General features: G+C 45.4%; 1 protein-coding gene across 5 annotated transcripts in view; it reads left to right on the top strand.

The window, feature by feature from the left end:
* The window catches only part of LOC135248773 (protein phosphatase 1 regulatory subunit 29-like), a 135315-nt gene extending 122079 nt beyond the window's left edge, over positions 1-13236 (top strand). For 2 of the 5 annotated variants that reach the window (XM_064323690.1, XM_064323692.1), the window contains 2 exons: positions 5063-8138; positions 11906-13236. In XM_064323690.1, the coding sequence (XP_064179760.1) occupies positions 5366-8137 (2772 nt within the window). In that variant the 5' untranslated portion in view covers positions 5063-5365 and the 3' untranslated portion in view covers position 8138; positions 11906-13236. Of the gene's footprint in view, positions 1-5062; positions 9137-11905 lie in introns of those variants that run through there. The other 3 variants (XM_064323694.1, XM_064323693.1, XM_064323691.1) reach the window with 3 other exon arrangements.
* The last annotated feature ends 14617 nt before the right edge of the window (positions 13237-27853 follow it).

Below are 27853 nucleotides of genomic sequence, written 5' to 3' on the forward strand. Positions count from 1 at the left end.
TTAGCTGCCATCAGTGTTGGTGCTGCCTCAGTGACACAGTGTGCCTCTATGACAGACCATCATCTTTTTCAGCTGCCTCTCTCTCTCTCTCTCTTTCTCCATCACACACACACGCACGCACGCACGCATGCACGCACGCACACGCACACAGAATTGACCTTTCCACTGCATGATGCAGTAAAAACACCCAGCAGTGAGTCCATTTGGTCCAATGGCTCCTTTCTCCTCTTTGCTATTCCTTAAACCAACAGTAAAAAGGTGTTGTCATTGAATAAAATCCAAAATGAGATTCAAAGTTAAAACCTGTACTGATTAATCAACAACAGTGCTGTTATTACTGCCAACACAGTCTTCTGTGATTAGACGGCCACACAGTTCAAAATACCTTTGACAAAAATATTAAGAGAAACGAAACATGCAGGGTGTAGCTTAAACAATAATTTATACAATGATTTTCATATTTTCAACTGAGGCCTGTGTGCTTGTACAGTATTTGTTTGACAATGCACCTAGTATTTGAGATTTTAAGAACTAAACTATGCTTTAAATATCTTAATGCAAGCCAAGAATTATTTATTAGCTCCGTTCAGTATTTATAACCCTCTCAGTCTCTAGGGTTCATACACTTTGTTTTAAACGTGGAGATAATTATAAAATAAGAAGCAAATGCATAGCATATGGCATCCTAGCGACATCTATGCCAAATTGAGCGCGTTCCACAGTACAAGTGAATTGTCAGCTCTGGTTGGAATCTTGGAGACCAATCAGATTAGGCCGTCGACACGCGCGCGCGTGACAGGAATGGGATGTGACCCGAGTGAAAAGCGGTAGCCTTGCCTTTGAGAGGTCTGCCGAAACGGGTCCCGTCCCGCTCGCGGGGGAACGCTCTCGCTCGTCGCCCCACGACCCCGCGCTAATCTTCCGTCGCGAAATGTTTAACCCCGACTTCACATTACACGCAGCTGCAAATGGGAAAACCTGGCTTAACATTTCACGCATCGCTGGCAATTCGTTGTTTATTTTCTTCTTCAAGACGTAGCAAAAAAAAGAAAAAAAAAAAGAAAAGAGAAAGGGAGTTAACGGTTTAGGCTGTTGAGTTGTTAACGACGCGCGTTCTGATGCGTCCTGACCTCTCTGTCACTCTCAGCTGTCTCTGACAGCTACATGTTAGCGTGACAGATCATCTGTGCGGATGTATCAGCGGCGTGTGCTGTGACGGGGGAGTGCTGGTGGAAGACTCATTATGACAGTAGGGTACTATAGCGCACATTAATATCTAATTACGACAAATGTACTGAGCGCTTCTAAATTTGAACGGCACTAAGACTCTGAGGAGGCGGAGCTACAGTTATGCAGCCCTACTGTACATTTGTGGTGCCAGTGCATTAAACTTTAAAATTTACATCCTGCACCCCTACAGTTCATCGGATTGATTTGGTCCGGGAAAAGCGCCCTGTTAAAAAAAAAGTACTGGACCCAGATGCGAAAGGGAGACCGGAACAAAGGGTGTATCCTTGTCGAAATCATCCATTGTCAAAGCCATCATCCATTGCCTGTCGCCTAATTGATTAAATCCAGACCAGTGTGTTGTGGACTGTATTGTATCTTGTATTTACAATCCTATCAAAGATCATCTTACCATTGTGTGCTAAATAGCCATACCATTCACACTACCCTCTCACAAGCCATATGAACAATGCTTATTCATCCATAGTCTCTCTTAATGGATAACACTCAATTCAAGTAAATGACAATGTACAAATTCGGAAAATCTAACTTAAATGATTTAAATCCTCCCTGCAAATCTATTAATCACTCAGGCACATAAATAAATCAATAAATAAATAAATAAATTAATTCTATTGACCTACAGCAGGTATTTTTAACTTTGAAATTACTTCTGATTATGATTGCTAGTTGTTCTCCAGTGGAGTGCAGATGTGTGTACTCACCCTCTGGCTGAAGGTTATGTGCTGTGGAATGTTGTTTTAAATAATAATTAAAAAAAAAAAAACATTGGTAAATTGGTAAAAGGAACTGTTACGCTGACATTTTGATAAGTCATTACAAAATGCATTAAGGCGTCTATTCAGCAAAATGATAATTCTTCCCAAATGCTGTAAACTACGGAATTATATATATATGTATATATATATATATATTCTTACATTACATTCTTCAAAGACATGCTTTTAGTCACTGCTGGGATTATGCTTGTCGCTGCTGTGATTTTTAATGTTAGTGTATTTTTGGCACACTGAGGTTGAACTGGCTGCTTTTGAAATACGGTTGGGCTCTCTGTACTGCTGCAGCTGGGTACGCTAGCTGAAGAAACTCCTTGAAGTCGTATATTACATCAGCGATTTATTTACTACCAGAGCAATTTTATGCAGCTGCCGCAGATACAAGCCAAGGTGGCTAACAAAGCCATCGTGTACACAGAGGCCAAATACCTCTCTGGCTTTGTCGCAAATATTTCCCACAAATCAATGGTGCCAAGTTATGCGTGTCAATATTAACATGGCCACCTGACCAGGTGCATTTTGAAAAGCTAACGTGTGTACAGTTTATACAATCAAATGTTATTTATTGTTGATTCAGAGGGTGTGTTTTAATCCTGTGCCTGAAGAAGACATGTTGAGATGTGTTGCGCATGGTCCAATTACAAGCCCTGTGAGTTAGCTTGTCTGCTGGAGTGTATTTAGCTACTTGGCATTTTGACAAGCTCCAATAAATTGTTTGATTCCCTGCAAACATTGCTCTCTTGTTTTACAGCATTTTAATATTCTAAATTAGCATATCTGGCTTGACCTTGTATATATAAAAACACATCTCATATGAATCAGACCTCAATGACTGGACTCAATCAGTATTTGTGTTTAAATTTGACTTAAACATACATGCAAGCATCAACTGCTCTGTTGAATCAATTCAGGAATCACTAAAATTAACCTGAAAACAAATCTTAATTTCCTTAGACATGGACAGGGGCATTGCAAGGAATCCTGCCCCCCCGCAAGAATATTGCTCTGGGCGCCCTTTTTGTGATAAAACAAATAAAATAAAATAAATAAATATATTTATTTTTTTAGCTGTGGACCCCAAAGTTATGGGCCCCTAGAATCATCATTGCCTTCCACTCCACTAGGGAGGGCCCTGGCCGTGGTGTTTGGGGACAGCAGAGACGAGATGGATGTAGCTGAGGTGGAGAAACACTGAAAACCCCTTTTCGATGTTGGGGTGGCAGTGTAGCGTAATGGTTAGGAAACTAAGCTTGTAGTGGAAAGGCTAGCGGGTTCAGTTTGCAGCCGTAGTGCTCTTCTGAGCAAGGCACTTTACCTGAGCCGCTTTAATAAAACATCCAGCGGTATAAATGCATTTAGAAAAAAAAAGAAACTAGTATCTCTGTAAGTTATTCTGGGTGTGCCAAATACCCAAATGTAATGTTGCCATCACTAAATATCCTATAACATAATAATAAATGTTCTTGGCCCTTTGAAGGCAAGAAGTGAAGGTAGACTGTAACGCAGGAGCCCTCACCAGTTTGCAGCTGATCAGCTGGTTCTTTTCTTCTTCTTTTTGGTTACTACCCACGCACCCCCCCCCCCCCCCAGGGTTCACCTTCTGAGGTACATTAAATCAATATGAAATATATGTAAATTCGGAATGGCATAACCACACAACTTGTTTCTTCAGTTTGTTTTTGTCCAGGAGTACCTACGTTGATGAGAGAGTAACATAGTTAATACCATGACTGCTGCAGCAGCAAAACTAGGATGTGCAAGAAATTAAGTATACTGTATAGCTATAGCTTGTAAACAACAACATGTCTCCTGTAATGTCTCCTCGTTATTGTGAGAATGTATACGTACTGGCGTTGAGGTAGTTGCTCAGTTATGTAGTTGATATGACTTGCTGGCTAACAAGAATAAGAAGCAAATGTTGCCTTCAATCTGAGGGATCTTGTTCAAGACAGAATATAAATGAGCTATCAATAGAAGTATTCAACTTCCCATTGGAATAAATAAATAAATAAATAAATAACCTTGAGTTCCCCCACTCATATAAAATCACAACAAACATCTTCAAAGCAACAACTTCAACTAACATTTCAAACAATCATAAAGAATGACCTTCTGTAGCTCTCTAACAATAACTAATTATTATTCATAAACCAATGGTGTGCGATACACTTTAAATGGGGATAATTAATTCCCATTTCTTCTGTTGTAACAGACATTCTGTTTAAAATGTAGGCTGTTCAGGGAGAACCAGACATTTGTTTTGGAAAATTGTTAAACTATATGAAAAATTAAAATAAGCATGCAGTTCGTCATTTACTGACCTGGCACGCTTTCCATTTTTAATTGTTTCCAGTACATCTAGAAAGGACATTTGAAGACTTTAAACCTTTTCACTTTTCATCCATCTTATGACATAGCTGCTATGTGTCTTTTGTTGTGTTTTTTAATATTGCACATTCTAAATTTAGGCCACAGTGAAATCATAAACCTTGTGGATCCTGCACAGATTTAAGAAGATCAGAAGGTTTCCGCTTCAAACTGTAATCTGTGATTGCATGTTATCTGTATTTATGGGATTTTTCTTATAAAGGCTTGTTGTCAAATATTGTGGACCCATAAAACTAGATAAATAGAGAAACGTTTAATTGCTTTGTATTTTACTTTGTATGTTGAGATGCCTGATGGGTTTATGATTTTGCTGTAAATTAATTCTTCAGCTGCATTCTTTATAAAATCTTTTTATACAAAATACAGTGACATTTTTACTACCACATAAAACTGCTATGTGCAATCTGTAATAAAACAAACATTATTTGTATTTTTATTAGTGAGTTGGGTCTATTCTGTTTTCCTTTTTTTGTATTAAAAACAAACAAACAAAAAACTTGATTAAAATATCTGTCTAGTGCAACCAGGAAGTGAGTGAAAGATATGAATTAATTTCTTTATAGTTCAAGTTGTTCAGGTTGTTTGGTGTATATAATCTTGTGTATCGCGTGCTTTTAATGCTGATGATGCTCTTGTGCTCTGCCTCTTAGGTATACTGGCTGACAACAAACATTGCTCATCTTCAGCCGGCACCAACAAGTAGAAGAGAAAACAGGGACCATGCCTGTGTCTTGTGGAACCCAACTTTGTAGCCCGACCCAGAGGACCTGAAACGGGGTCTCTGCTTGTCACCATGCTGTTTCCACGGCTGTGATTGACTTTGAGAAACCCCCCTATTTTTGCGAATAGCTCTTTGCCCAAGCCCGCTTGCCCTCCCCCACTCAAACAGTCCCTTTCTCTCTTTACCTACTTCTTTAGACAGGCAGCTGTCACTCATCCCCTTTCCATAAATAATGGCAAGCTTGTTCCGTATCCCTGCCCGTCCCAGTCCTGCCGCCTCCCCTCTTCTCCTCTCCTTCCTCCTCCCCCTCCTCCTGTTCCTCCACCTTCCCTTGCTGGTGCGGGCGGAATGCTGGCTCATCGAAGGGGACAAGGGATACGTGTGGCTGGCCATCTGCAGCCAGAACCAGCCCCCTTACGAGACCATCCCCCAGCACATCAACAACACGGTGCACGACCTGCGGCTCAACGAGAACAAGCTGAAGGCCGTCTTCTTCTCCTCGCTCAGCCGCTTCACCAACCTGACCGACCTCAACCTCACCAAGAACGAGATCGCTTACGTCGAGGACGGGGCCTTCGCCGGGCAGGCCAACCTGCAGGTGCTGCAGCTGGGCTACAACAAGCTGACCAACCTGACGGAGGGGATGCTGAGGGGTCTGGGGCGGATGCAGTGCCTCTTCCTGCAGCACAACCTGATCGAGGTCATCGCCACCAACGCCTTCTGGGAGTGCCCCAGCCTCAGCAGTTTAGACTTGTCCTCCAACAAGCTGGCCCGCCTGGACCCCTCCACCTTCACCAGCCTGACCCGGCTGATGGTGTGCGAGCTGGCGGGAAACCCCTTCCACTGCGGCTGCGAGCTCTACAGCTTCCTCACCTGGCTGGAGTCCTTCAACAACATCACCCGCACCTACGACCGGCTGCAGTGCGAGACCCCCCGCGAGTTCTTCGGCTACCCGCTCCTGAGCCCCGTGTCGGGACACGGACACAACGCCCGCACCATCTTGTTCTCCATGTGCCGGGACGGAGTGATCATCCCCGGCATGACTTCCCTGCCGCCGGACGGCGAGTCCTCGGGCCTGGGCCCGGATATGTCTGACCGCGTGGGGCCCTACCACCAGCCCACCACCTCCTCCACCACGGATCCCAGCTACAGCCCCAGCATCAAGCTGCAGCACGTCTCCCTTTCCACGGCCTCCCTGCTGGTGCAGATCCCCCGGCCCTTCAGCAAGATGTACATCCTGGTGCAGTACAACAACAGCTATGTCTCTGACGTCATGAACCTGAAGAACAAGAAGGAGCTGATCACGCTGAACAACCTCAGGGCCCACACCAACTACACCTTCTGTGTGGCCTCCATACGCAACTCGCAGCGGTACAACCACACCTGCCTGCACTTCGGCACGCGCATGCTGAACCCAGACGACCTGAGACCCAGCCCCTCCACCACCACGCACTACATCATGACCATCCTGGGCTGCCTGTTCGGCATGCTGATCGTGCTGGGGCTGGTCTACTACTGCCTGCGCAGGCGTCGCATGGAGGAGGAGAAGCAGAAGTCCATCAGCGTCAAGAAGACCATCCTGGAGATGCGGTATGGGCCGGAGGCGGCGGCCGCTGCCGCCAACGACCCCGCGGCCGTGCAGAAGCTCCACGAGCAGGCGCACCACCAGCACCACCACAGCAAGCTGCCCCCATCCTCGTCCTCCAGCTCTGGGATGCTGCAAGGCTCGGCTAACACCAGCTCCTCCCGCCTGTCCTCCATCCCTCAGGTGGAGAAGATGGCCACGGCCTTTTCGGATGCTGCAGCTGCCAACAAGGGGAACTACATGGACGTGCGGACCTCGGTGTCCGGGGAGGACCGGAGCAGAGATGGAGGAGGGACACCAGGGTCAGGGGAGGACGACCAAAGGGAGGATGATGGGTCGGATGTTGGAGAGGACTCCGATGACGATGGTCGGGGTTCCGCATCTGAGATCTCCACCATTGCCAAGGAGGTGGACAAAGTCAACCAGATCATCAACAACTGCATAGATGCGCTCAAACTGGACTCTGCAGCCGTGGCGGCGGCAGCTGCAGCAGCCGCTACCACCACCACAGATAACCCCACTTCCCCCCCTCCCACCTGCATCACCTCCGTACCCAGGGGGCTCATCCCCCTCGCCGCCGGCATCACGGAGGCATGCCAAATCCTGGCGTCTCCCAAAATGCCCCATCCTCCCCCGATGCCCCTGGTCTTGCCTCTCTCTGAAAGGCCTGGGATCAGCGGCGGAGGGTTCCTCTCCCCCCCATACCGGGACCCTCCCCCTGCCACGGCCGCCCGGCCCCTGCAAAGGCAACTGAGTGCGGATGCGGCGGTGGTCGTCCTGGGCCCCGGCAAGAACCGCTGCGGCAACTCTGCTGGCGGGGCCATCAAGAGCACTCGTGTCTTCAGCCTGGATGTCCCGGAGCCCCGAAGTCCCGATTCGTGCAAATACCCGGAGAAGGGGAGCCCCGCAAGGTGTGGGGAGCCTCTGGAGCGGCTCCCACTGGTGGGGGGTCCGAGCAACGGAGGCGGCGGTGGCGTCAGCAACGGTGGCGGAGGAGGCGGAGGAGGGGTCGTAGCAGGGACGGGGACGCAGCACCTGGAGGTGCACCCGGACTACCACTGCTCGGAGCACCGGCACTCCTTCCCGGCCCTCTACTACGAGGGCGCCGCCGACTCCCCCACCCAGAAGGCCTCTTTCCTCAAGCCTCTGACCCGCTCCAAGAGGGACGCTGCCTCCTACTCCCAGCTCTCCCCGCGCCACCACAACTACTCGGGTTACTCCTCCAGCCCCGAGTACTCCTCCGAGAGCACGCTCAGGATCTGGGAGCGCTTCCGTCCCTACAAGAAGAGCCCCCGGGAGGAGGCGTCCTACATAGCCGCCGGCCACGCCCTGCGCAAGAAGGTACAGTTCGCCAAGGACGAGGACCTGCATGACATCCTTGACTACTGGAAGGGCGTCTCTGCGCAGCAGAAGCTGTGAGGTGGGGGGACGTGGTTAGGAAGGGGGACCCTCTCTCTCTCTCTCTTTAGGCAAAGCAGAGCAGACTCCTCCATTGCCTGATACTTTGGTCCTTCGCAGAGCCTTACAATCCACCCTAGTGGGGGGGGGGCAAGGTCAGGATTACAGGATCCCTGTGTTGAGGAGAAGAAAACAAAGTCAGTGTTGAAGCAGGTTTTTCTTTGTTTGTTTGTTAGATGTGAATTACTGAACAAAATCAGAAGTGTGACAGAAATAAGTCAGTGTGGTAATGAGGGAGTAGCTGCCAAATTTCACACTCACACTCTATGTGCACACAGACACACAAGCACAGACACACACACACACACAGTCACACAGTTCTGCAAAATGTTTTGTTTTGAAAATAGGAGGGGTGCAAACACGCTGGCACACACAGATTAAAATTGAATTGCAAATGGATAATTTTTGAGGAAAATGTTGAAAAGATGTTTAATATTAATTGTTTTGCGCTCCAAGCCCACATTTAATGACAGTGTGGGCATTTACCGAGCATCTACAACATTCATCTCCAAACTAGTGATTACATTCAGTATATAGCTAGAAGAAATGTAGATGTGCAGAAACGTGTAGATTCTGAGAATTAAGTATTGCTTGCATCTGGAAATGGGCTTCAGTTTCTGGCAAGCCCCAGAGCGATCTTCATTTGAATAACGTTCATGAGGCAGAAACGCCCCCGAGTGTTTCACAGCGAGAGCAGCGGGGAGAGGGTTGCGCACACTCAGGAGGGCAGGGGCACGGAGGGGCGTTAGTGCCGCCTGGTTTTCCCTCTGTTGAGCCAGTTGTGCAGACTGGGATGGGCCAAAGTGCCAAGCAACAGGGAGTCTGGTCTATTCAGAGCGGTAAGACGTGCGTCACGTCTGCACTCGTTTACCTTCCTGCTGCTTTCCTTTCCTTTCCTTTCCTTTCCTTTTTTCTCTTTCTTTCACACTGTGGAAAACAACGTGGGGCGGGGGAGTCTAGGTCGGGTTTTGGACCATGGGGGGTGGGGGGGTGGGGGAGGGTGAAGGGGGAGGGTGTCAGAACAGCATTGGTGATCTTTTTTCCTTTAGAAATGACAGGTGAGACCGAGTCACTCATCCTCTTACGCAGGCTGGAAAGGAGGCACAAGGTTTGGTGGTAGAGCTGAATTGTGGTGGTTTGTACCAAGATGGACCATCACAGTCTCGCTGTGGTCTTTTACAGTGGAAAATAGCAAAGAGCCACAGTTCACCTGTCCCTCGTAGTCAGGCAACAGGAAGCACTCCATTGTTAAAGGGAGCTTCTGGTGCCAAGCTCTGCCCATACCCTTACTCGGGAAGGACATGCTCAGTTTCATCATCTCAACAGAAACTTCGGGCTTAATAGTCGATTTGTACCCTTCCCTTCTTCTTTTGATAGCTTCCAGTACTTATCGCTTGCGGTTTCTATTTGACTGACGTTAAACAAAATGAAAATTAAAAGAAACATATTTAATTAATTAGCCCAGCTCTATTTTAAGGTAGTCACATTGTTCACATCCACTTTAATTAGATATATTAATTAGCAATTAGCCACAGGTGCCATTTGGTTCCAGAGGGTTGATATTATTAATGCTGTCAGATAAATTTTTTACTAAAATGAATCTTGTTTTTTTCCAGTCACGCCATTAGCCACTCTTGGATGTCTGTAAAATTCCAGTCACTCTTTTTCAGTAGTGATCCCAGACAGCTTTTATAAAATGTGGAAGTGTGGACTAAACCTCACACTCCTTCACTAAAAGTAGCTAAAGCAGGGTGGATGGGCTGATATCACTAGCACATTTAACATCCCTTGAGATACATACTGCTTTTCAATTAATATTCAACTCCTTTCTTTTTATCAAGAAGTACACGCTGAGCCAAAAATGTTCAGTGAGGTTTTACAGTGCATGCATCGGACCGCTAAGTGCAGAAGCACAGTTTCCATTCTTCACCCCTCATGTTTTCAGATATTAAAAGTATAGAGGTGTCACAGAGTTCAAGTTAAAGCTTTGCCAAATCCCTATCATCACTCTATACAGTATGTTAATGGAATTGGGTACTATAACAGTGAAAAAAAAAAAAGTCCAGGTATAATTCAATAACTCAAATATTCATCTCGCTGTGATTTCCCAAGGACCTTGTGTTCCCTACACAGTGATTTATTCTTATCTATTTCAATCAGTGGCACTGCACAGTAAACTACTTCTGATTTTTATGAGGGCATGGGGGTAAAAGCCTTCCCAACTAGAATAAAATGTTCATTCTGAATAAAGTGCTGGATAAGGGAAAGAACATTGTTTTTTTTTTATAAACCATTAACACAGTTCTGTATGTGTGTACCCTTGTACATTTCGGTGCTTATGAAATTCTCTGATCCACAGTCACCTACACATGTGCACATAAAGGTCTAGACAGCAACACAGATAATAGCAAGTCATCAGTGTGCTGATAGTTGTAGTCAGCACATGAAACTATGATATAATATTAAGTTTATGTCATAATGGGTGCGAGAGTGAGATTGTGTACACAGCTCAGAAGGGTTTTTCGAGCGGGAGGTTCAGCACTACCCACCATGCCTTGCTTCTTCCTCACTCAGCAGCATAAGAGCTGTGACTCGAACACCTCCTCACCCAGCCAGTGGTCATTCCGTTTGCATCAGCTGGCCTCCGTCCAATCGGGTCGCCCTTTTGTGGATTGTGCCTGTCAACCAAGGGAAACATCCTCATTTGGATGACATCCCTACACCTGATATTGACTGTTTACATGTGTTCTACCTGTAGAATTGTGTACACTATATGGAACACATGAAAGTACCAACATGTACTTTCTTTAAAAAAGGGGGTAATCTTGGTCACTGGTTGCTGTTACTTTGTTGTTTACTAGGAACAAAGTGCATGAGATATTGTTGAAATCATAAAGGTTCCAGTAGAAAGGTTCATTATAAAACTAAAATCCGTAGAACTAAAAAATCCTCTAATTCCATCCTCAGGTTGTATTGAAGGACTGAACCTAAATTCAGTTCCTGTCGCCTGTAGCGAAAAACACGCATTCATATTAATAAACAATTTTTTTTAAAAACCCCCATTAAATGTGATTTAGAATCCTGGTTCATGACCTTGGTAATTATCCACTGAGCAGGCCAAAATACTCCAGTGAGGCACTAGAGTGCATTCTTTTGTGAGTGCTCCTCTACAGTACTTTCAGCATGTTGAAATTTACAGAGGCTGCAAACACGGTGCGGCGCACGCAAACTGAATTACCACTTTACTTTCTTCTGGGAAAAAGGTTATCATTTAAATAATTTAAAAAAAAACTATTTTTTAACTTTTTTTTTTTGCCTGCAACACAACCGAAACTATGGGGGAGCTGTTACCGGAGATTAACTGTGACAAACCCAGAACAAAAAACTGAAAAAAAGAAATACACACGTCATGATGAAGCATGAACACACACTCACACACACTCACACACACACACACACACACACAAATGCACACCTGTGCACACAGACATGCACACACACACACACACGTGCAAATACACACCTATGCGCACAGACATGCACACACACACACACACACACACACACACACGCGCGCAAATGCACACCTATGCGCACAGACATGCACACACGCACACACACACACACAAATGCACACCTATGCACACAGACACGCACACACACACCTGCATGTACATACACCGTGAGCTCTTGAAAAACAAAGACTGAATTTCCTCTTTACGTTTACAGAAACACATGGTCTTAAAAGTGCCCCCTGAAGACAAACTTATGTGATTACAAGCAGAAGGAGTGGAGCCAAACATCTGTGAACTGTGAAAAAATGAACGAATCGAAACATTACCGTCCTTACTGTTGGATTTATCTATTTACTTATTTATTAATTTATTCATTCATTTATTTATGTTGTGCAATAATGGCAAATGCCATTTTAAACATTTTTTTTTGTTGTCAGAGGGACGAAAGTGACGAAGACACAGTCGCCGCTGCTGAAAGGAGAGTTGTCTCGCACTTTGCTTGTATGTGAAGGGGCTCCCCGCCAGCCCCGGATTATCGCGGGGGGGGGGGGGGGATCCCGTACTCGCTCGATTGAACTCACGACGCCAGTAAATCCTGTTCTGGAGGAACCGGGCCACAAGACCGCTTTTTCGCTCGCTCTCCTGCTCCAGGGTCCGGGGGGGCTGTCTGTGAAAACCCGGCCTTCTCGGAGATTCGGAGCGCGCGCAGCTTCGAGTGAAGCATGCTGGGACTGAGCCATAGCCACGTGGTTAGGCCAATAGAAAAGAACGGGTGGGTGAGGGGTAGTCTCACTGGTCATAATAGGTGTCTGATCCTACCATTGATTGGTTGCTTCCGGTTGCAGGTTACCAATGGTTGAAAAGGTTGAAAAAGTAGAGTTGTGAGAGATGATGCATATTCAGCCTTGGGTATCTGGGTACTTTGTTTGTCCAATCGGTGCTCTGACCTGGTTGTATCTGTCTAGCCAATTCATTGCACTTATCAATCAGAACATATGAACGCACAATGACAAGAACAGGCCATTCAGTCCATCTATGGTGGCCATTTACGTACAAACCAGAGAGTATCCGTCACTGTACCAAGGCTGGACTTGGCAGTTGTGTTACCCTTCAGGCATCACTTAGCTGTCAAAAGGGAAAATGTATCACTCCTCAAGTAAGAAAGAGAAACGGGATGTCAAGATAAAATCGGAAGGGGGGGAGGGGGGAGGGGGGTGGCGGTTTCGGGGTTGTTTGTCGGAAGGCTAACGGCCAGCGCGGGCGACCAGCGGACGCGTGTCACATGATCCCGGGTGATCGATCACTCAACGCAGTTGCCCGGGGGCGGGGAAGTAAAAGCCGGGGTAACTTTAATTGCCCTTCCTGTCGCCCAACATGGCCTGTGGCGTGCGGAGCCCGAGCCCACTTAACGAGCGGCTGCCAGGTTGAGGTTTGACAGGCGCTGTCAAGCCTCAACGGGAGGGGAACGCTGACTGACTCGCGGTTCGGTGACAGCCACGGTTTGATGGAAAAGCAGAGGGGGTCGAAACCACTCCCTGACCACCCGCCCCCACCCCCTTCCCCCTCCACCGCCACCGCCACCGCCACGGCTTCTTGCGTCACCGATGAAGGTTCCGCCACAGCTAGCAGGGGGCTCCGTGTGGTCGCCGCCCGTTTCTCTTCCGGCAATTTCGAAAGAGACGAGCGTGGCGAAGGCGTCGAGGTCGCCGGTCTTGGCTCGGGACGCAGCTGCGCCATCGGGTGGCGCTGGCGAGGTCAGGCTCCTGCGTGCCTCAAGCTGAGTATTAATGCAGCAGGCCTGAATGACCGATGCCAGGATTCAGATGTGTAATCGTGTGTTTGCTGCTTGTTCCTTGTGCCGGTGACTGAAAGGGGCCGTTGTTCCGAGCCCCAGCACCCGTGCACACTGTAGTTTTGGATCTTTCTTCCTGACACAAAGAGTCTGAAAACATTCAGTGCTGGACCATCATCTCAGCCATCAGACTCATGACCAAGAGCACCTGATCTCTGTTCAGGCATGGACAGAATGGAAAATGTTGATACATACACCCATTTTTCACCTTTGATATGAAAATAATAACTTGTGTTCTTGGTCCAAACACACAAAAACCTGAAAAGAAACATAAATTTGCAGTTTAGATAGATTAGCTAAAGAAGGATAATTGTGCTGCATTGCACCTTGGGAGTGGGGCGGGGGGCATTTACTCAGCAAACAAATAAAAGGGGAAAGGAGAATTTGGGGACACATTTTCTGGATAAGAATGGTCCAGCTTTTGACTGATGTGCCCTGTGAGTGACGTTTGTCTTTGTGAAAGACTTTCTGACTTTTGGCTGACAGAAGAAAGAAACCATATATAATTCATGAAGGTACCAACAAAGCTAAGATGAATAGGCAAAAAAATAAAACAGCAAAGAAGGCCTGACAATCACAACAAACCAAAAAGAAACCAAGACAGACTTCACCTTAAGAGTGAAGCCCTTTTTAGGAATCACCACCTTAAAAGATATAGAAATAAATGTACAACTTTACACTGAAAACTGCTCTTGGAGTGACAGAGAAAGAGAGAGAAAGAGAGATGAAGAGAGAAAATGGTACACACAACAAAGAGTAGAAGAGCTTCTCTCTGCAGGCATGGTGGCAGTGAACGTGCCAAAGTTTGAAACTGAGAGTGGAGAGAGGGAAATAGTGGGAGATGGAGGGTTTTTTCCTCAAGTGATTTCGAGCTCTCGGGAAAACCACGGCTCTTTCATCTCCTGCTGTGTCTGTGCTGTAATGGAACGCACTCCCTGGGGTTTAGATGCTGTAGCCTAGCATGAGCTTGGCAATGTTTTGGGGAAATACCACAGGCCTCATTGATGTGCTTTGGAGACGTGTGTTTGTGTGTGTGTGTGTGTGTGTGTGTAAGCGTGTTCGCTTGTGTGTGTGCGCGAGAGAGAGACAGAGAGAGAAAGACAGAGAGACAGAGAAAGAGAGAGAGATAAGATCAAACATTTTAATGCGTGACTTGAACAGTTTGATGTCAGGTAGCTTGACTAAGCCTACATTGGAATACCACAACGGATTTGTCTTACGGATAGAAGCGAACTCTGGTGCAGACTGGGGCAAACGGACAGATGAGTGCACTGTGCATGTTCGTGTAGGTGAGGGCATCCATCGCACTCACATAGACAGATGGGTTTAAACACAAGGAGGAGCCACTTGGGCAGGCAAAGGGGGAGGAGCCAAACCATGGGAAAAGAACCTGGCACAGATTCACATCCTCATGATGCCCTATCTGCCATATCTCAATTAGTGGCCAACAATAGGGTCCTAATTTCAGCCAAATGTTGGATGTGATCCCGCACATGTATTTCAGCTCTTCTCTATTGTGTGAGGCTGATCACATTTCACAAAAAAAAAAAAAGAAATTAAAAAAACTGTAGGCAATCACAGTAAGTCCCTTCTTGACAATGAAGACAGGTCTTAAAAGTCATTATCGAACGTGGTCATTATCACATTATTCTTTCCCGGCCTAGCATGGTGGGGTTATTGGAGCATCCAATAATATGGTTGCCCGGTGGATCATATCAGACATGCATATTGATTAATGAGGTTTCAGAACAGTCGGGGGCCAGAGATGGAGAGGGTCAATAATGGTGCATATGGTTCTGAGTGTTTGATGACATGGACACCTTCTTGCAGACGGGAAGGCAGTGTCCCTCCACATTTTGTCGACTTGTGGCCTGACGCTGAGATGCCGACCCAATGCGGCACTGCTGCCGGCAACGGTAGGATGGCAGTAAGGGCACATCCCCCCCCCCCCCAGAGATCCCCTTTCAGCACAGATAAGGCCGAGGAAGATTAGAGATGGCTCTAAGCAGCATTTTAATTAATTTTCAAGGCCGTAGTGGGATTGGTTTGGGAACGGCAGGCTTGGGTTCCGGAAAACGCCGTAGACATCAGACAGCTCCCTTCCCCTGCCACTCAGCTACGAGGCTGGCCAGTCGCGGGGGCATTTTTGTGTGATATATTTTTTTTTTGTTTCAGTCTTTCTTTTTCTTTTTTTTAAGGCTTTTTATATCTTTGCCTCTAGTTTCTTTTCAGTCGGACGTTGAGGCCCCCGAAAAGCAAGAAGTCATTAAAAAGGGAAGCGCCAGAGCCCTTCAGTCAAAGATATCAGTTTGACTTTTTCTTTTTTCTCTAGTGAGGCACCCCATTATTTTCAGGGGCAGCCTTGCTGCACATCTGCATACGTTTTTACCTCGAGCTCAGTCCTGATCCCGGCGGGGCGCTTCTTTTCACGCCTCGGCCCTCGTTAGCCACGTCGATAGAGCTGCTCGTGTCTTTTCGAGCGAGGCGCTGGAGCGGGAGAGCGTCGAGAATGACGTCGTGCCAAAAAAGCCCGGGTGCTCCGGGTGCCAACGTAGCTGGCGAGCGTTACCGGCGGGAGAATGTTTTGTTTGTTTTTCGACTCGTTTTACGCGGTGTTTTGGAATCCTCGACCGAAGACGTGGGAAACGAAAATGAAAAAAAAAAAAGAAAATTAAAAATTAAAATCTGTGAATTTTGTACACTTAAAAAAGAACTTATGACTGTTTTTTTACTTGGCTTGTTCTGTACATTGTTTTCTCTGCAGAGGGATGACATGGGTGGCGGGGCGATGGGTTTTTGAAGGGGGTGGGACGGTGTACCATGCTCTATAGACAAAAAGAGGACTGAGAATATAGAAAGTTAAAAAAAAATGATCAATGATAATGAAATAAAGTGTTATATTTGCATGATTTCCTGTATTTTTCATGAGAAGAAATTTATCGTTGTGTATATCGAGTGGATGTATGTCGAAAAACAAAACAATACAACATGAAAAAGTCGTCCCTTTATTTCCTGATGGAAGTTAGTTCCTCTAAAGGTTTTAGATTTCGTTTCTTATTTTATGTCTTTGTTGTTTATGATGCCAGTTTGGTTTGCATCCATATATTTCTTCTTAGTACACTGATTATATCATTTGTATTTTTTACTATGGCCACTATCGATAGCATTCCTTAAAGGTGACACGATATGGAGGGGGTTTGTGGACTGGAGAAAAACAGGTTGAAGTGCAGGCAATGGAAATGTTTCATTTAATACATGGCCTTCTTCAACATGAGCAAATTTTCACGCCATTACATATCATGTTAGCCAATGAAAAACAGGAAACATTCCCTCATCCTCATATCCAAGGCCTGCTGCCATATTTTACTGCATTGACAGACAACTAGCACTCCTCCCACTGCAGCTGATGTTGCACATAAGGCAGTTAATAACACACCGTGGGTTCGACCAAAAAGATGAAATCTGTATAACAAATAAATCATCACAGTGTAGGGCGAAGGCTAAATAGACTAGAGAGACATTCTGCCAAAACTGATTAAACCGCAGTGTTAAGTCATTAATAATCAATAAAGATCCACCTACTCGGATTACTTCCCACACCACCGTTACTTTGGAATGTCCTTTGGTTGTTTCTACAACAGCTTCCGCCTCTGAATCGGCTTAAAAGGACGATTTGAAATGTGCTGCAGTGAAATTGGTCCTTGGGAATTTTTTTCATTTTTTTTTATTTTTTATTTTTTAAAGAGGGCGCTTCAGTTTTGAGTGGTTTCAAATAAAAGGGGATGTTTTTTTGGCCGCGATAAAGAGGTTTCCCATTACACACCAATGGCCTTTGCTTTGACAGAGCGACATCGTATATGACCTTTCGTTCCTGCTTGAAATGAGCTGACGGATTAACGGCTGTCTGGCTGGCTGAGGCACGCGGACATCTCTTTTGCGCAGAAATATGTACGTCAGATTATGCCAAAAGGTGCCATATGAAGCCTGTTACGCTGCAGCTATCCGGGGTTGCTAGGGTGGAAGGGAGGAGGGGGGGTGGGGAGAGGGGGGGGGGGGGGGTTGCATTTGCAATTCCAGAGCATGTTCCTTATAGGCTCTGAAAATAGATCACTGGGTTTTCATCTGTGGAAGTTAGCCGCTCGGTAATCCCATTAGCCTTTATGGTGCTGTGGCAGCTGACCTGAGTTGGGTAATCCATTAGTATTGATGTCAAAACTGTTGGTGTTTAAGATAACCCCTGGGAATGTTCCGGAAAGGTCCTGAAACAAGGAGATAAACAGATAAACCTACGCTAAAATACAACCGAGCGGGCTTTGCTTAGCGTCAGCGGCATAAGCAGATGCCGCAGAGTGTCCAGCGGCTGTAAATGACTGTTTGTAAATGAAGGCCCTAACGGACAGCCCACTAACAATCCCTCCCCAGGAGAGCCCGCCTGTCCCCATTCCCACTACACTGAACAAATAAACAAGCTCCAATCAATGAGAATCATGGGCCCTGGGTCTTCATAAATTGGCCATTTAATGGGCCCACTCCAAAAGTGATTGGGTCTGGACCCTGTGGGACCCTTAGGGCAAACAGATACTCTGACATGATGAATTTCCCGGCTAACATGGTGTCTACAACATATTCTTTCAAGCTGGTTGTCTTTTCAAATTAACCCGGCTACACAGTCTGATTCATAAACCGCTTTGAAATCAAGACTGGTGGATTCACCAGGAATTGGAAGGAGTCCAGATTGTACGCTCTATCCCGCTTGTTTTTTTTTGCCGTTATTACATTTTCCATTCCCTGCACTTCCTGAACTTTCACCTTTGACCCTCTGAACAAACCTCTGAATGATTCATGCCTGACATAAAATTAGAAGTGTTCATTGACATAGCTCGATTATTTATTTACACTGAGCTAATATATCGACAGGCAATTGTTCTGTTTCACTCTTATGAACATAAATTTGCGCAGATGTTTATTGCACCTGTTTTTTTTCCTTTCTTTTTTGACAATGCCATCCAATATTTCTCCTCTTTCTGTACAAAAAGATCTATTTATATATTTGCAATAAATTTATATCAAAAATAAACATGGTTGTCTCTTTTTTTTATTGCTCGCTTGTTTTTATCACCACGACTTGATTGAATTGGTCCTTGTTTATTATTATTTTTTTATGCACGAGAAGCTTGGCTGTGTCTTGGAATTCAATTAAAGCTATAAAAACAAGGTGCCACGGGACCTTTACAATGAAACCGTTAAAAATACACAGTTGGCAGTGTTCTGGGGTTCTATTATATTCTCAGAGTGTAACCGCACCCTGGACCCCACACCAGTTACACCCTTTGAGAGATGATATGTGATCCCTGTGTCTGACTCTGTAGTCAGTAAATGTCTGGGCAGTTCCCGCACGGAACATTACTTCATTTGTCCCGTGTCTTTCAGTTCAACCGACCTGCAATGTGTTTAGCTGTTTGTCAGGCATAACATGTATTTGTGTGCACAGTAGAATTTTCCGCATTGATAAAACATTGATCGAATGTACTCTTTCAGTGCAATAATGTAAATAATACTGTAAAATCTGTAAACCAATGCTAGTACTGAACCATATAGTCTTAAAACACATAAATGGCACTATGCACATAAATGGCGCTACACATGCATAGTTGGTACAAAACTATGATAATTATCCGGGCTTGTAAGGAACCAAACAAACCACAACAGATTATATAACTACAGAAACAAAAATTTAATTTAAACTGAATTTAGGAGTAGCTGACACTTGACACTTGACACAATGGAATACTGTAGGTGTATGTGCATGTGCATGTTTGCAGGTATATTCATATTTATGTGTGCATAATGTTTTGATGTGCGCGTGTGTGAGTGTGTGTGTGTGCATGTGCATGCACGTAAATGGGTAGATATTTGTGGGTGTGTTTGGGTGTGCAATGTATCTAGCAGTGTATGTGCTTGTATGTGTGGCGTGTTCATCATGTTTGTGTTCACAATTGTTTTCAGGTAGGTGTATGCGTGCATGTGTGTGCCATGTGTATGAGTATGTGTGTGTGTGTGTGTGGGCATGTGCATGCGTGTGTGTGTGTGTGTGTGTGTGTGTGTGTTGCATTGTGTGTGTGTGTGTTTGTGTTACTATACATTTGCTGGGTGTAACAGGCTCTTACTTTAATTGAGCCTATTATGCTTGGGCAGACAGTCTCCTGAGAGCAGTCGAGTGCGTCTGATTGACTGTGGATAAGTTGAGAGGGGAATTCCTCTCAGTGGCCACGGTCAAACACACCCCTCCTCACACGGTGCCACTGCAGCCGCCGGTGCAGCCGCTGCTCTCGAACCCGGCCCTAAAACCCACCGCTGGCCCGGCGTCCCTCGCAGGACATGAGATCGACCCGGAGCGGCAGGCTGAGAACGCCACGCTCGCGCGGCTCGCTGGAACGCCGCCAGCCGCGATTCGTCGCTCGTCCATTCGTGCTCCGCCCCTCTGCGGGAGGCGGCGGGTCCGCAGAGGGAAAAGCGAGGCGGGACCCTGAGGTGTCCTGCAGCTGAAAACCGTACCGGAGCGGAAACATTCAAATGCGGCCACAACGCTTTTATTTTTCTTCTTTTTTTCCCACCCTGGAAACGCCTGTTGACTGATGACCTCACGGCTGATGCCGCAGAACGCTGCGTGGAACTGCGGGAAATGATACGGATGTCCACGGGCGCGGGCGAGCCCGAACGCTGCTGGGGGGGGGGGCACGGAGGAAATCCCGCCGATGCTCTTCAGAACTGGGGGGCGAACTGCTTGGGGGAAATTCCACTGTTTGAACTGCTCTTTTTGCACTGCGAAATAACCCGAATGTTAACCCTAACATTCACTCGTACGCCATCAGCCTCCAAATCACATGCATCTGGAGGTATGTGGCCCCTTCCCTTTGGCTGAACGGAAAACTGTTTGTGAGAAAAAAAGAAACATGAGCAAAGTCAATATCTGGGGGAAACCCCTGACATTGATGTTTTTCTTGGTGTTTTTCCCAGACTGAAACCTATTGGAAATCCAAACGAATACCTTTTGGCAAAAATTGTTCCTATATCAGAAAACAATATAGGTTTTTGAAGGATCATGTACTTCAGTTCTTACTGTAGCCTTTCTCAGTCATCTTCATCTTAAATGTTGTAGCATGTTGATTTATATGGGCTCCTCTCTTTTCGCTTGGTACCGATTTCCGTTGTTAGCCCATTTGAATACCAAGGTCATTTTCCTGTGCTGTATACTTAATCCATGGAAGTGAATGTGAAGGGCTGCATTATTTCTCCTTACCAACAGTGTCAAAGTACAATAATGATCAGGTCCAATCAATGGGAGAACAGTGCACATTATGGGTCGGTTGCTGATCACGGTGCCTGTTCGTGCCGATAATGACCTCACCACGGTTGACAATCAGGGCCAGTCTGTGCAATTCTATGCATTACAGACAAAGCGTAATGAACCAATAAAACTGCAATGTGCCTGACTCATTCAGGAAATAGATTTTCACTGCATCAATTTCCTTATTCATTTGAATGGCTATCGACGTGCCTTAAGATCAATATGTCCTTTCACACTCACACGCCACGCCAGGCTGAACCTGACTCAAAACTCCACTGATGATAAAAAATTGCTGCCACAATATGTCCCATAATTCATGCTCCACGGATTAACGGGCGAAAACGGCTAAAAGGAGAACATCCACATACAACATTTATTTATTTCATTTATTCATGGTTGAAATACTTTCATGTAGTACTTTAACATTTAACTTATTTCTCAGCATGCATGGCCTTTAAAAAAAGGGACAACCTACATGGTGTCATTATTGGAAATGCAGGACTTATACATATTTTCAGGTTGTGCATTTTCCCACAAAAATCCATTTTAATCAGAACAATCATGTCTGACCATGTCATTCAAGGCATTTTGTTGCCCTTTTGAAGGTGTACTTGTACATGTAATGTTTTGTATTTGGCACATGCCTTTGTCAAGCATTATTTATACAGCACTGGAGGATGCAACAGAATATAAACAGCATTCAGGGAAGAACAAAGGAAACTAATACTGTAGAACATAAAAAGTGATGACCTATATATGCTCAGGGAGCACAGTGTATTTTTCAATGTAATTATATAATATATAATATTAATGCGGTCAACCAAGTATGAAACACAATTTCTAGCTGCAGACTGCTTGTACTAACCATACGCTGAATTATATGCTAATGCTGCAATGAAGTGGTTCTCAAGTTGAGCCCCGGGCGATCCCAGTGTACTCTGGCTTTAGTTCTGACCACCAACTGCAAACCCAGAATTTTAACAAACTGTTCACTTTTCTGAAGTATGCTTTTGGTGGATTATTTACCCCCCTTAAACCACTATATGTCCGAAATTGCTACACATGCCATGCAGCATAAATGTCCCATGTTCACATTGTGCTGCATTGAAAGTGATTGTATAAAGTAAGGTAAAAAAAATAAATAAAAAATTACTGATCAAATTAAAAAGGTTGAGATTAATCAACAGGCTAGTAATTGGTGAAAGTGTGACACATGGCAACTAAAACTAACCATTTGGTACCTAATGAAGAATTAGACAAAGCAGATTGGAACAATGCCATACCTACATTATGTTAATAAGCTGAATTTTGAAAAAAAAAGGAAAAAAAACATCAACAACCTTTACTGAGCAAGAAATTTACTGTAGGGAAAAAACAGCATACAGAGGGTTCTGTTGGACCATTGCTCTTATTTATTCAGTTTAGACAAATGGCATAAAAAAGTCCTTCTATGGAAACACTTAATAAAGTTCAACCAACAGATTCTGTGCTGAAGCAAGCTCAGCACAGGAACAGCACAAATTAGATTAGGCTGAGAGGGGATACTGAATTATTAAAGTCTCATATGAGGTCATGTTGCATCTGAAACCTGTGTGGAACAAGTCAGTAACACAGCATAATAATTCTTAGTGTAAGAGAATTATTTATATTTTATTATATCTATATTATTTAGAGGTTAAATTTAATCAGCATCGCAGCCTCTCTTCTCTCAGCTGGCTAAGGGGGAGCGTCTGTCACTGAGAGTGTCAGTCACAACACATGGTTACGGTCCATGGCCAAAATGGTGACACGATGATAAACAGAACAGGATAAACAGCAGGCTGACACTGATGGTTGGGTTTGCATAAACAATATGACATATATTTACAGCCATTTACACATACTGGGGCAGCAGCAATACATGTAGACATGACATTATGCACTTAGTAAGTGTAAAAAAAGCACTCATGCTTATACAATCATCCTTCTACGTTCATCCTGACTACCCTGCCCGGAATGTGACTGCCACAGTTCGCAGGGATTTACATTGTGGACACAGAAATGGGTATTTAGTGTGTTCACTCATTTTGCCGTCAGAAGACACTGATCATTTGTTTTCATCAGAAATAATGAGTGAATCAAGACTCAAACGTACATTTTGTTAGATTTTTAGGTAACGACAATTTAGGCCTGTGATGTCTGTGTACATTCTCCTTCCATTATGTATAAAAGGAATTCTTGCATGATGTTAGTTTTTTTAAAAGTTGTAAATATATTTAGGATAATAACTGTCGGTTTATACGCTTGAGTTTTGGTATTACTTGTGCAGGTGCACATGCATTTATATCTAAGACGATATTATTGACAACCAATGTAATGCATTTTAACACAATAGTCACCTGTAGTGATTTGATTTGACTTGTCATATTTCCCAGAACTCAATTTACATCTCGGTTGCACTCTCATATTAGTAGCATTCATGAGTCACAAATGTTTGGTGACACGCGAATCATCGAACATGGATTTCTACATGTTAACATGCATTAGTGTAATAGAATGAACACAACAGTACCCAGAAAAGGGCAGCCATCTATGAAAGGCACAAGTGTACATTAGAGCCACAATAATCTGTCTTAAGATCAAATTTATAAGCCCTGCATAAGAATTTGTGAACATTATGAACACAAATATTATATTGATTCAGAATTTCATTGAAGTGTTAATATGACATGGAAAATACGATGACAGCCAATGTCAGATGAAACGAGTTTTGAAAGACCGGAACGACAGTTTATGTGTGTTATGTGGTGCTTATGAATGCTTAATGTAGTTTTTTCGTAGGACTTGTCTTAGAAAATCCCTAGAAATATAGCACCGTCAGCACATAATCACATTACAGGCTTTGCAAGCTCATCCAGATCGAGCACAACATTACCCTAAGGACAGTGTTGAACAGAGGAAGTACGTTCGTGCAGGAAAACACTTGGACCCTGAAGGATAAACTGATTAATACTAGCACAAACGAGAACAGCAACAACGCAGTCTACGCAAAAGTACAAGCAGTAGATAAGACGAGTGCATTAAATAAGTCACCTATGAAACAGCTACCTAGTTACAACCCTAAGCTTATAGTTAATTTAGAGATTGCAGGGAGGTAGGGAGGGATGAGGAGAGGTGCAGCCTGAAGAGGTGAGTCTTCAGTTGTTGCTTGAAGTGGGTCAGTGTCTCAGCTGTTCTGACCTCCACGGGGAGGTCATTCCACCATCGTGGGGCCAGGACAGACAGGAGATGTGTTCGGGAAGCACAGGTGCGAAGAGGGGGAGGTGCTAGGCATCCTGAGGTAGCGGAATGGAGGGGTCTGGCTGGCATGTAGGGTTTGAAGATCTTGTGGAGGTATGCTGGGGCTGATCCCTTGACTGCTTGGTATGCTAGGACCAATGTTTTAAATTTGATGCGAGCCATAACAGGCAGCCGGTGGAGGGTAGTGAGCAGGGGAGTGACGTGGGAGTGTCTGGGGAGCTTGAAGACCAGACGAGCTGCAGCATTCTGAATGAGTTGCAGGAGTCTGATGGCAGATGCCGGTGGTCCAGCCAGAAGAGAGTTGCAGTAGTCCAGGCGGGATAGCACCATTGCTTGGACCAGGAGCTGGGTAGAGTAGGTGGTGAGAAAGGGGTGGATTCTCCGGATGTTATACAGGAAAAATCTGCACGCCCGGCTTACCACTGCAATGTTCTTGGAGAGGGACAACCTGTTGTCCATCACCACTCCGAGATTCTTGGCACAGGGTGATGATGTCACTAAGGTGTCCCCTAGGGAAATGGAAAAATCGAGGAGGGGAGAGGTTATAGCAGGAATAAAGATTAGCTCCGTCTTACCCGGGTTGAGCTTCAGGTAGTGATTGTCCATCCAGCTCTGCATGTCCCTCAGGCAAGCGGAGATGCGGGCAAGGATTTGTGTGTCCGATGGGAAGAAGGAGAAAAAGAGTTGCGTGTCGTCGGCATAACAGTGATAGGACAAGCCATGGGCAGAGATTACAGGGCCAAGGGATCTGGTGTATAAGGAAAAGAGAAGGGGACTGAGGACTGAGCCCTGGTGAACTACGGTGGCGAGGGGACGGGGCGGTGATAACTTACCAGCCCAGGCAACCTAGAAGGAACGATCGGAGAGGTAAGACTCATATCCAGTCAAGGACTGTGCTGCAGATCCCTGTTGCTGCCAGGGAGGACAGGAGGATGGAGTGCTCCACAGCGTCGAATGCTGCGGAGGGGTCTAGCAGAATCAGGACAGAGGAGAGGGAGGCTACTCATGCGGCATGGAGTGACTCACTGACCGAGAGGAGTGCAGTCTCTGTCGAGTGGCCAGGCCTGAAGCTGGACTGGTGGGGGTCAAGCAGGGTATTCTGGGAGAAGAAAGCAGAGAGTTGGTTAGGTGCAGCTCGTTCAAGAGTTTTGGATAGAAAAGGAAGGAGAGATACCGGGCGGTAGTTCTGGATGACTGAGGGATATAGTGTGGGCTTCTTCAGCAGCGGGGTGATGTGGGCCCTCTTGAAGGATGAGGGGAAACATCCAGAAGATAGGGAGGAGTTCACGAGGGAGGTGACAAATGGGAGGATGTCTGGTGTTATTGCCTGGAGGAGAGATGAGGGGATAGGGTCAAGGGCATAGGTGGTAGGGCGGTGGGAGAGCAGGAGCTGGGAAACTTCAGAGTCTGTGAGGAGAGAAAATATGGAGAAACAGGGGGCGGAGGGGGCAGAGGGGGCAGAGGGCGCAGAGGGCGCGGAGGGCGCAGAGGGGGCAAAGGAGCTGCGGATGCCAACAAGCAAGGAACAGTCGAATCAATCCTGATTAGAAAGCAAAATGAAACAAAAATGTAAATTCATGTCATTGCAGACAATGTGCTGGGGATTGGTCCTGTTAAATTTCTGGATCAAATCTAGACATAGAGCAATGTGGGGTGACGTTGAAATTGGCCTGGCCCACCTGTGCGCCTGGAATTCGGAAGATGGCTGCACAGGTAGAAGAATGAAACCTGGGCACGGTTCTTGAAATCCAGCGATAACGCCCCAGTGATTCTCAAAGCATTCCACGTTAATCAGGTGGTAATGTCAGGATTAAAATAGTAATAGAAATTACACCCCCGTATCATACCCCGCCCCAGGGTTTCATTACTGTAATATGACACGCCATCTTTATTTTTTATTCACTCGCCACATTACGAACGGCCATAAGCGCTCTTTATCATCAGATAGTCTACCTCTTCCCTCAGTACTTTGTTACACATTTACATTTGCATAATTGTAATTTTCTTCAGCAAATTCGTGCCATAAAGTAATTAATTCACTCAATTCAGTCCATGGCCTGCTTCTATCCTTCTTGTTCAGAGAGCAAGCCAGCACTCAGGAAAATAAAAAAAAAGAGATGGGGGAGAACCAAAAGTACAGTACCTGCTTTTCTGGAGGAGGTGACGCTCCTTCCTCCTCCCTTTCTCCTCTTCTTCCCTTGCATTAAGGAATTACAATGATCGCACCGATGGCAGGATTATCAGGCAAACACAATGGGCTTCACTTTGAGTCCTGAGGGCAAGAAATTGTGGTCTTTAATAATAATTCAAGCTCAGGAAAAAAACCAATGTTAAAATCCCATGACACGAGAGACACAAGTAACAGCTGAGCCAACATCTGTCTTATGGTCTGGAAAGCAGAAACTAACTCTTAGTTCCCTGGGGAGGGCATAATCACGTAGTATTTTTGTGGTGGTGGGGCAAGGGGGAGTGGTGGGGGGGCGGGCTGGGGGTGCTTTACAGAAGTGTGGCCCAAGCAGACTGTGTTTACGGTGCTGACAGAGAGTCAGCATGGTAAATGGACTGCATTTATATAGCGCTTTTATCCAAAACGCTTTACAATTGATGCCTCCCATTCACACACACACACGGTGAAAGGCTGCCATGCAGGGTACCAATCAGCTTATTGGGAACAATTAGGGGTTAGATGTCTTGCTCAGGGGCACTTCGACACGCGCAGGGCGGGGGATTGAACCCTCCGACTGCCAGACAACTGCTCTTACCTCCTGAGCTATGTCGCCCCAGCGAGGTATGATAAAGAGACAGTGCTATTGCCCCAATACTGTACAGGTGCAATCATTTACTGAGTTCAAATAGCATTACTGCATGTAAACCTTAGGCCTTCCATATACATGTTAGGTGTTATTGGAAAGCCTATGTCATGGGGAAAAAGGTGCAGTACTGTGAGCACTGAACAAAGACCACCATTCAAAAGTGAACAGTAGGTAATGCAAGTTACCTAGGAGTCAGCAGCCACCTGTGCAACAAAGGTTAATCTGGTTTGACAGGCTTATAGAGATAACTCAAGCAGGGTCATACTAATATCACTGCTGTTTTGTCGTGATTGTGTCATTCTGATGATTTGGGATTTTCCTTTGATCCTTGGGGAAAATGGAACGGTTCGAGGAGACTCATCAACACAACTCATCATCCTGTTTCAGGTAAGACTACACAAAATCCTTAACCACTCGCTGTTGGTGTGTCTGAGGGGATTCTTACAGTACATTGCCACGCTCTTTTTTTATAAGTTTGGCTAATTTCTGACTTTACTAAATTAAAAATGATTCTCCCACACTCAAATACTTTATGTATATACACATAAAAATAAAGGTCCTCTCTGTTATTTTGTTCCATTCACCAGGATTTGCTCATTAGCACAATTCTTCAGTCTGGCGTTACTAATTACTTCAAATCCACTGGCTGAGTTCATGGGCGGAAGAAACATAATGCAGGTCTTAAAAAAAAATATATATATATATATTGTGCATTGCCTGATTGGTCTTTGCTGTTATCAACATCTCAGCGGGAGTTATCCAGCATTTTCACCCAGCCTGGCCCCTGTGGAGAGCAGCTCAATTAATTGCTTATGACAGGGGGATTAGCGTACGGTAACTGTGCCAGAATGGCGGTGTCCGTGGGCTTTC

The sequence above is a fragment of the Anguilla rostrata genome, chromosome 2 (genome assembly GCF_018555375.3).
Source record: "Anguilla rostrata isolate EN2019 chromosome 2, ASM1855537v3, whole genome shotgun sequence".
In the NCBI taxonomy this organism is placed as follows: domain Eukaryota; kingdom Metazoa; phylum Chordata; class Actinopteri; order Anguilliformes; family Anguillidae; genus Anguilla; species Anguilla rostrata.